General features: G+C 36.5%; 1 protein-coding gene across 1 annotated transcript; it reads right to left on the bottom strand.

The window, feature by feature from the left end:
- Window positions 1-705: 705 nt before the first annotated feature.
- LOC121648110 (girdin-like) lies at window positions 706-8,287 on the bottom strand. Its single transcript, XM_041998058.1, has 17 exons — window positions 8,235-8,287; window positions 8,002-8,127; window positions 6,716-6,820; window positions 6,474-6,617; window positions 6,165-6,394; window positions 5,805-6,063; window positions 4,952-5,057; window positions 4,748-4,796; window positions 4,577-4,646; window positions 4,374-4,447; window positions 4,208-4,292; window positions 4,021-4,111; window positions 3,848-3,933; window positions 3,668-3,766; window positions 3,148-3,249; window positions 2,921-3,046; window positions 706-1,027 (listed from the first exon to the last, which is right to left on the bottom strand). Exons 2-17 carry the CDS (start codon window positions 8,116-8,118, stop codon window positions 1,022-1,024), a joined length of 1,749 nt encoding a protein of 582 aa, XP_041853992.1. The 5' UTR covers window positions 8,119-8,127; window positions 8,235-8,287; the 3' UTR covers window positions 706-1,021.
- Window positions 8,288-10,904: the final 2,617 nt, after the last annotated feature.

Here is a 10,904-nt window from a genome sequence, read left to right as displayed (position 1 = left end):
GCATCAGCTAATAAATGATTTTGTTCAAAGAATACAGGATGGCTTTTGGAGCTACATCATTTAAATTGTGATTTAGTGTTCTTGTGATAGAAAACTTTTATAAAGCTACACCCAGAACAGAGCTTTGTAAATGCAGTTTCCAAAGTTTTGAAGAATTTATCTGTGATTTCTTGTAACTGTATCTCCATCCCTGCGATGGACTGGTGACGTGTCCAGGGTGTACCCTTCCTCTCACCTACTAAAATGCTGGGATAGGCTCCAGCTTACCCACGACCCATAACAGACAAAAAGGTACAGAGAATGAATATATCTCCATCCCTGTTTAAAGAAAAGAAAGAAAGAAAGAAAAAAAAGGAAAAACGAGCTTACTGAACAGAACGGTTCAGTCTTTATCTAAAAATTCTAAAGAGTCACTCAAATAATTAAAGTTCCAGATAAACTTGGGCATTTATTGGATTAGAGAGTAACATATAAAACACGAATGCTATTATTAAACTCTCATGTATGTTTGTTATATTGAAGTTCTGTAAAGATTTTTACAACATTTCTGCTAGGAAAAATTATGTGATGACCAGATTATTTTAAATAAATAAAACTCTGTTTAGAAAGAGTTTTTTTAAAAATAGATTTATTTGTTCTGGCATTTATCATTATTAGTTGAAGGTTTAGGTGGTAAAATATGTACTATGTAAAAACAGACCATAACAATCGTTTTACTAAACTTAAAAAGCAGTTTGTCTAAAATTTATTTTAAACATAGATGAAGCTGATGAATTAGGCTGTAACAATCAGTTTATGTATAGACTTGTTTAAAGCCTTTTGTACCACAAAACACACTGCTAAAATTTTCCCTCCTTTTCATCTTCACCTTCATCAGGACTACATATATCTACAATCTCAGCCAGGAATATTCCATCAGGATAAAGGGGAGGTGTGCGGCTCCGCTGCAGGTCACCCTCATCACAGACGTGAGAAGATTGTTCTGATGCAGTTTGTGGATGCTGGATTGGCTGCTTGCACCTTAAGACTTGATAAAAAGGAAAAGAGGGGTCATTATTAGAACTAGGTTCAGTTTCACAAAAGTCAGACGCATTAGGCAATTTACATACACAAAGTAGAGGCAAAACACACGAAGATGCTGGATGAATTCCAGCCAGGGATAAATATCCACCAATGACCAAGATCAGTATTAAACAAGCTCCTTACTTTTGTTAGTCAGTGTAAACTTGGTCATCTGTAGAAATATCCCTGTTTGAGACAAATATGTAAATGTAGAAATTTCCCAAAAAGGTTCAATCCCCAAACACCACATTGCACAAACATTTCTACTCTATTGATTCCACGGACCAAAGCACAAATTCACCTTGCAGCAGACTGCCATCTTTTGCTTTGAGATAGCTGATTTCTGCAGTCGTAGCTGACATCTGGCAGAGGAAAGGAGAACGTTTCACATCTCTGACCTCATATTCGCTGTCTCCTTTAGACATAAAGGTGTGGATTTAACTATAACTAGGGATGCATAATATAACATTTAGTTAAAATTTGATATGTTGATTTTATTCTGTTCCATTTAATTTTGACCTACTTCTAATGCTAATGCTGATGCAGATACAGATATATGTGGCTTCTGTAGCTAGTGATGACCCAAAGTTGCAGTTAATAAAAGAAAAGTTTTTTTTTTTTTTTTTTACTTTTTTATGCAATATTTTTTAAGTAAAATTGTAAACAACATTGTATTTTAGCATGACTGATGATCCACTGCCAGTGACAACCATGGAATCAGTCAAAAACAGACCAATTCTGACCTTACGATATATCATAAACTGATGTATTTGATTTTATTACATTTATCAGCTGACATGACATGTCAATAATACTGTGCATCCCTAGTTGTAATAAAATGCTGGTTTACAAGCTACACAGAATTGTATTTCCTAACATGCATAGCCAAAAACAGAAGCTACATTTTCAAGACTGTCCACACAATCAATGAAACTCAAGTCATTCAGATTAACAGTCTTATGTGAACCAAACAGTTTGCCATGCTCTAAAACAAGATTTTTCCAACCATGTTTTCAAAATGTTTCCATGTTTTCAGTTCAATGTTTGACCTGTAAGACATAAATCTATCTGCAGCACATCTTTCAAATCTCTTTATAAATGATTTTCCTCCAGGTATTTGTACTTTCAGCACATTGAAATGAATGGAAAAGCACAGCAGAGTAAATGAAGTGGTGAAACTTTGTCTTATTTTTAGTCTTCTTACTTAACCGACAATAGGAAACTTATCAAGGGGAAGATGAGTTCATGGGCAAAGAAATGCATCTGGATGAGGAAGGAGAGATGAGATGTGATACTATTGAGATTTCATGCATTAACAACACTTTTTTAGTTTTCACTGCAGCCACAAACAAATGCATTTAGAACAGAAAAATAAAGATTTAGACACAAACTGTTGCAGTTTATGTCCAATTTTTTACCAGGTAGAAATATTCATATTTGAGATTATATCTGAAATGTGGTTTTAAATAGCGTTTAAGTGGTTGAGCAGCCAGACTGACGTCACTCTCCACATACTGGATGCTGTTTAATTAAAGCAGGAGCTGGGATTAGTGCCATCTGTGCATATGTGGACGTATATCTAATGAAAGTAAATGTCAGTTCTGTTATTTTTAATTATATAATCTAAGTAACATGATTATGCTTCTAATAATATTAAGATGAATCAGTTGCTGATGCTAATACATAATTTATTAAACATTTTATCATGAGGAAAAATGTCATTGATTTATATTTTTATGCAGATCAACCACCCAGACACCTGCATGTTGCCTGTTTAGGGTGATTATTTTATGGATTTTTGATTTGGTAAGACTTTCTGAAAGGTAAGCATGCATGTCTCTGACTGCAAAGGTTTTACCCCAGCCTGAGTCTCCTCTGCTGGATCTTCTTCCTCCTCTCCCGTCCAGTCACTGTTCTCCTCATCCTCCTCAAACACTGGTGTCAAACCTGAGCCCTGCTGCCAGTTTCTTCTGTCCACTGTACCCTGAAAAACAGAATTATGCATATTTCAATTATTCTGATCTAGTTAATTATTTGCACTCATTTCTATATTTTGGTCGATAATCTTGAGGTTTTTTTTCTCACCCTTACATCCAGAGATGTGGAAGTCTGGTTTTGAGCAGCTTCTGCCGCGTTCGCTTCTTTTCCTGTCTCCTTTCCTTCTCGCTCCTTAAACAGGCACTTTAACTACATACAGTGAGATATACTGTAACATGTTCATCTTATGACACTTGTTGTCAGACTCGCTTACTTAGCACAGAACTGTCTGACTAATGCTGATGGGAATGTCAGAATTAGTGATGAACAAATGGACAAATAATAATTTGACCTCATGTGTGGTTACTTATAAGTCAAAATAATGCTTTCATTTGATTCCTGGAGGCCCATTCAATGTTGTTTGAGACATTTTACTAGAAACCTTAAATGCCAATCTTTTGCTGAAGCATTTGTCTTTGATTTACCAGAAAATTCTATTTATATTATGGCTAACTGGCTGATGTTACTTGAACATTAAAGCAGTGGGCTGCCCAGCCAGCAGTGAGAGCTATACAGCTGTAGCATGGATAATAAATGATACTAAAATCCTGTTGGCATCATACACTACCTGCTCATTGACCATTCTCCTTTGCTGCTCCGTCTCTGGATTAACTGTACATAAAGTTTTATCCTTCCTGCCTTCAACAGATGGTGTCTCATCTTTAACCTACAAAAAAAAAGTGTGCATCATTCACTGTGTTCATTGGTGTACTGGAGCCTTTTCAGGAGCTACTTTTGTGAACTTTACTGGGGAAAGCTGTTGTCTGAGTGCTTGAAGCCTCTGGACTGCCAGCATTTTCTCTTGCTGCAGCTGCTCTGCCCTCCTCGTGCTCTCTGAAAGCAAATTGAGGATGCAAAGCTGAGTGAGGAAACTCTACATTTTCCTACTGAAACTAATTTTCTGAAGAAGAAACCTCATACCATCCAGCTGAAATCTTAGTGAGTCAGTAATGGAGAAGTCCGTCTGCAGGCTTCCATTGTTTTGACAATCTTCAGACACCTTTTTCATTAGCTTTTACAAAAAGGACAAACAATGAAGACAGAACAGATCTTGTAGGTGTCTTTTAATTTGTGTCTTTTGTTCCAAAAGTTATTTGTTTTAGTGTACCTTGAGCTCCAGAGCAGAAATCTTAATTTGAGCCTCAGTTTTTTCCATCTGCCTCAGTCCTTCTAGACTCTTCAAAGTATGTTCTCTAACACAACAAGGAAAGAGGAATTCTCAGGTCCAAGTCTGTAGAATAATTAGTCCCTCACTCATTTTTCAGAAAACTTACTTTTCACTAAGTTCTTTTTCTCTTTCTGCAAGTTTCTGCCTCAGTCTTTCAACCTCATGACTTTGTATCAAAACCTGATCATTAGATGGCATTCATGTAAAACAAAAGAACACAAATTTTATCCATCACACTTCGACATGTTATATATCATTTGTATTACAGTGTTGAAATTTATTTCAGTAAAAACAGGATCATTTTGTTACCTGGGGGGATTTGTTTTGGTGGCTCTGGGAGTCTGATGGAGACTCACATATCAAAGAGGACTCTGATGTGCTGATAAACAGAGGCCACAATGAAGTGTCAGATAACTGAGTCTCATACTTAGCATTTTCTGACTTTGCAACCTGAAAATTAAAATCTTAAAATCCACTCACGCTGTCTCCGTCTCTCTGTCAACGGTCTGACTCAGCACCATTTCACCACCTGCAAGTACAAGCTCACTGCGTTGTGATGCCTCCTTGTGTTTAATGAATGCAACAACACTTGTTCCCTGAAGTTGGTTAATTATACCAAAACATGGACCATAATGTGAAGATTAAAAGTTGTCACAGAATTTTGAAAGGCATGTTCATCTTTACCTTTGTCTTCATATCTTTGAAGAAAAGTCGGATTCTTGCTTCTTTCTTGCTCCAGCTCCTGTTTGCATGCATCCAGCTCAGCCCTTAGCAAAGAGTCGCAAACCTTCTGTAAGACAAAAATCTATCGTTACAAGAAACATATTTTAGCTTCCATACACTCAGCCAAAAGTCCCTCAGGAGTGTACTGCTTTGGCTCTGACCAACTTCCTCCTCATAAGTTAAACTGTATTTTAGTAGCTGATGTCTTGTTTCATACCTGGAAACAAATCAAAACAAAAGGGATCTTATAGATAATTCACTACCCTGGATTGAAAGCTTTTGTTCAACTTGAAGAAACTGTTCTTCAAGTTTAAATAAAACTTTATAATCTTTTACCCAGAGGCTCTAAGGTACAAAACTCAGAAACATTAAACAAAACAAACAATGAAGCAGATCACTGTGCAAAATACCACATGTTTGTTACAGTGCTGTTTCTTTTACTATTCATGTTTATCTTCTTCTTTCTGGCTTTTTTAATCTCAAGTTAATTATAAAATATATATTAAGTAAAAAACTAACTTTTTTCTTCACTGAGAGTGATAAAAGAGTAGAATCTAACAAATGAAGTCTGAGGTCACATTCTTCGTTTGAACGGAGGAAGCTTCTCTGAGCTCATCTTGAGTTTACAGCCTGTGTGTATATGCATGATTGTGTGACATAACTGTTCAGTCACATGGGTAAATAGGAAGCACAAGGCAACCAGTGTTTGCCATGAAGCATCTTGTGTCTGCCACTGACAGTTTTGTAGTGTTGAAATTGTACATTTAAACATTTCTTGAGGCAATCTTTAAAAGAACAGTAAAGAAAACCTTACTTTGTTTATGTTTTTCTTGAATTCTTCAAGTTCGTCTTGTTTGGACTGCAGACTCAAAGCCGCTCTTTGCCATTTGTCAGTCCAATGTGAGACCACAGCTTTGAGTTCCTCAATGTGCTGGACTCTCATTGCATCTTGTTTCTGATACTCTTCCTTCTGCAAATGCAGCACATTCTCCTTCTCTCTGACCTGAGCCTCCGAATACAAACACTGATCCTGCAGTTTTTGCTTTTCTAACTCCAAAACTTCCACAGATTCCCTGTGAAATAGATGTCAGTGAAGATAGAGGAAATGCACAAATGTGCATACCTGGAAAGAAAAAGATAATCTTCACATATTAAAGTATAATGACGATCTCACCTGTGCTGGCAGCATTTTTCTTTTGCCTCAGTCGGGCTGTTGTGCCCATTTTCATTCATTTTATTCAGCAGTTCGTCATTTTCTCTGACCAGCTGAGAACATTTTGCCTCCAAATCTGTGATGTGTTTGGCGTTTGTAATTCTCTCTTCTTTTCGCTCATGTAGCTGATGTTGTGATATTTCAAGACTCTGCTCAATGCTTTCCAGTTCTCCTCTCAGCTTTTCATTTACCTGGTCGGAGACACAGCAAGGATTCTTAAACAAATAACTCATTAAAGAAAAAAATGTATATTGACTTAAAACTTCAAACCTGTCTGAGAAATGTCAATTCCTCCTTTATCAAGACAGTTTCTTTGTCCTGGTTATTGTTAGACTGATGGAGACAGTCATGGGGATCATGTGTGGTTCTCTCCTGCTGCATTTCCAAGACCCTTTGGAGAAGGTCCTTTTTCTCCTAAGAATAAACAAACCAAACCACAAACAAAAAGAAAAAAAGAAAAAAATATTTAAAATAACCCATTTAAACTCATGACATATTGTAGTTTATGATACCTGCATCAGGTGATCTTTGTTAGACAGAACTTCTATCAATTTGGCCTTCAGTTCTTTTATATTGTCCTCCAGTTTCAGCACTTGTGTCGACAAGACAGCTTTGTCCTGAGCAGAAAAATGTTTTCCAATGTTAAGATTAGTCATTTGCGTCATAAAATATGTAATATAAAATATTATCTGCTAGATTTTTTGCAACTACTACATCACTGATATTTTAAAGTTTGAAAATGTTTGCTAAATCAACTAGATTTAACTTTATTTATTCAATATAAACATAAATGTTGAAAATTTAATCATAGTTGTCTCTATTTCAGGTTTATAAACTATAGCTGACATCACAGAGATAAGAGACGTAGTTGTTTGTAAAGTGAGCATTATAGGTTCTATGTCTTTCTTTATCTCTACACACATGCACATTCAAGTAAACTTGAATGCCTGTGCCATATAATCATTGCCGGATGAAAAGAATTTCCATGATGAATGAAGGTGTGGCCTCAAATCATAAAATTCTTAAGTTAATGGTTGAGGAAATTTTATTACCTCAGCAAATATGGGCCTGAAAAATTCAGATTTGTAAAAATGCCTTTCAGGCAGATGAAACACTAGCAGAAAACAACATTACATTTTACGTTTCCCCTTTAGGGATTAATAAAGTATTTTTCATTTTGTTTCATAAAATGCAAAAGGCATGATTGCTTTCATATGAAGGCACCAGGAGGCCATTATCCTCTAATATAACCATATTCCATAATATACATGAAGTCTCCAGACATACAAAATGTCAAGTTCAGAGACATGGCCAAGATGGAAAAAATAAAACAAAAAAAAACAAAAAACAAGCAGACACATCTTCATATGATTTAACAAATCTGGCACCAAGACTGGGTCAAAAAAGACATTAAGATGGATTTTCTATGAGATTTTATAAACAGATTAAATTACTGACTGATAAAATATTATTTAATTTAATACAATTAGTTTGAAAAAGATAAACGAGAATAAACGGGTGTGCTGAAAAAAACTTTTGTCAGGTGATTAATGATTAAGCCCAAAAAAGTTGCCTCACAAATGTGCACTGTTTAAGTTTTATTACCAAAAGAAAAAACCTTAGCATCGGTTTGGAGATTCAATGACATTTTGTAATGACTGAGAACTGTGTTTAACAATTTAATTAATCTTGACATGTCCTAATATATATGAATATCTATAATAGGCTCATGTGCATCAAACTCCTGTTCAGGCCATTTTACAGATGGAGGGGCTGTATGGTGAAATATCAAACTGACCAGACAAGCATGGCTGATCTTGTTGTTAGCTTCACTCAGCTTTTCCTGAACTTCAGAACAACTCTGTACACTCTGCTTAAGCCTCTTGCTTATCTCCTCTATTTGATTCAGCATCATCCTCTGTGTCTGCATATACAAAAACACAATGCATCCTAAAGTTATGGACTTTAAATGGGACAAAAGATATAACAGATCACAGTGGCTTTTTAAATTTCATGACTTATTTTGGCTACCTCTGCAGAGGTCTGAAGATACTGGAGTGCTTTGTTTCGCTCTTCTTCGTGGGTTGTAGCTCTCGCCTCAGCTTCTCTCAGAGCCTCTCTGAGTTTGCACAGCTCTGAGTCAGCCTTTTGCTTCTCCTGAAGCCACGAATTAAATACAGAGGATTACATCATTTGGAACACAGATATATTTAAATAAAAAAGCTAACACACCTTGTTGCTAAAATCCTCTTGATTCTCCAGGATTGTTCTGCTAAGCAAGCTTGGACTTTGAACTCTGGATGGGTGATCATTGCTTCCTTTGTTCAAAGTAGACCTCATTTGCAACAGGTCATTCTCCAGCTTTAGGGCTCTTGCAAACAAAGTATGCGTGATTAATTTCTATACTTTAAAAAAGATCTTTAAGTTGATTTAAATGTATTTTGCTGCACTCACTTTTCACGAAGCTTTTTGAAATGTTGGCTTCTTTCAAATTGGAGAAATTCAGCTGCATCCTGCTTGAGAACACTTGTTGCTTTTGATAGCTGCTGTGTGACACAAGTACAGATAGAGAAGGTGTTCATTTCAAACAAAACACATACTAAGTAAGTAGCTGGAGCAGTTAACCAAACCAAAGGCAACAAGGAGAAAGACATACAAAACCTACAACCAAGACATTTTTTTACTTGCTCTAAAAATCCTTTACCTTTTGTTTTATATCCAGTATTTTTGCCGCAGCTGTGTTGTAGCCCAGCTGCATGTCTCGGGTCCTCAGCTGGTCCAGTTGCTCATGAGAATCCTGTAGCCATTGCACCACTTCTGTTTCTCTAAAGTTACTTCCAGCAGCCCTTAATTCAGCTGCTGAAGAGGAAAAGGATTGTGCAGCTCTCTCAGGTGCCAAGTGGGACCATGACTGCCACCTTCGTAGACCGTGGTCTCTCTGTCTGAAGCCACCAGCACTGCCAGAAACACCTGGACTTGAAAAACACAACTTACTAATAGCTTTTGTTGCTTCAATGAAACGGTATCTCTCACCTGGCTTTTGATAAAAATCCTGATCCAGAAACAGCTGCCATATCACACCATGCTGAGGTCTATAAAGAAAATCACTTATTTCTAAAACTAAAACTTTTGATTTACCAAGGTGAGAAAATAATTCATCTCAGGATCCTACCTGGGCTGTGATGTGAGATTTGTCCCACATGTCAAGGTCTGTCAAAGGAAAGGGACCCCAACGTCGGGATGAAGGACTAAACATCCTGGAGCGTCCTCCTTGATTCAAGCTGCCTCTGTAATGGAAAGGATCTTCTTCATCTGCGCACCCATCTGCCCAAGTTTCAAGGACAGATTTTCACACAGAGGTGGTGGCTGATGATGTGTGGCTATTCTTGGATCATGTGTCTTGATATTTCCAGTTTTTTCTAATAGTCAACAGCTAGTTTTAGCACTACATGGTTATTAGTGTTTGTTGATCATCTAAAGATCTTGTGGTTTATGCTCTCTTTTTTGTTTATTATACAATTTTAATTACTTTTATAACTAATAAAGAGGTATTACATATAAAGATTAAAACATATTTCTGTATTCCTTTCTAACACTTTCTCTAATTGTATCTCATTGCTGCAACCCTGAGCTGAGTGGAACTGAGTATCCATGGAAGCCTCAGTACACAAACGTTGTTGGGTGAGTGTGTAATGATCATCACTCCTGGGAATGTCTCCACATGATCTCACTGACGGGCTTGTTTGTTGACAAGAGTTGTTAAGAATATCTCCAAAACATTGAACCTAATACACATAGCTTTCTTCTGATTAATTATTTATCACAGTAAGAATGTTATGATTGACTATCATTGCCGTAAACATGTGAAGAAAGAAAAGTTGTTTGTGCCTTTTTATTCTTTGAAGAGTTTTATTTCAGCTTTAAGAATAAGTAGTATGACAAAGCATGCTTCTTAATATTCTTCAGGTCAGTGTGAAATGTTGCATGCTACTGACTAAATCCAGAGTTATTTACGTGGATAAGGTCTGGCCAATATGCAGAGGTACTTCTCTACCACAACTAGACAGTTGCTTTGTGAGAAGGGACCCCCCACATAGTAATGTAAGTAATGTTTAAAACCTTTGTTTTCTATGTGAGATATGTTTGTAATACCAATTAGCTATTTTTAAAGTGTATATCTTTTATAATATTCTTTAAGAATGTCGTAACAGAGTGTTTTTAATTGCCACAGATACTTTGTAAAATTTAAATTTTATTATGCAGTACTGACAATAAATGATCAAAGCTGTGATTGGAGCTATTACAAATTATGTAGAAATAAATATGTAAACAGAGTTTTGGTTTTGACTATAGAAAGTGCTCAAAGTTTAAGGGTTCCCAAACACCCAGGTTCCATACAATGGGGGATGTCAGAGACAGGCAGCAAAGTGTGGCATCCGAAGAAAATGACAGCACAAGAATAGTGACCAACACCACCACGTTGGCTGGCTAAACCAATAAATGCTGGTTGAAGAATATGATACCATCCCACAGCAGTGTGACCATGCTGGTAGCATGACGGAGAGGTGCCAGGCTGTTGTAGCTGTGTATGGCTCTTTCACATACTGAGGCCCCTGTTTGTTAAAAGAATACACTGCTTTTCCAATTTGTCTTGTTTCTTCAGACTTCAATCATCCAATCCAATAAAAGACACCAAACAAG

This window comes from Melanotaenia boesemani, chromosome 10 (genome assembly GCF_017639745.1).
Source record: "Melanotaenia boesemani isolate fMelBoe1 chromosome 10, fMelBoe1.pri, whole genome shotgun sequence".
Taxonomy (NCBI): Eukaryota; Metazoa; Chordata; class Actinopteri; order Atheriniformes; family Melanotaeniidae; genus Melanotaenia; species Melanotaenia boesemani.
This window is presented reverse-complemented; position numbering and strand designations above follow the sequence as displayed.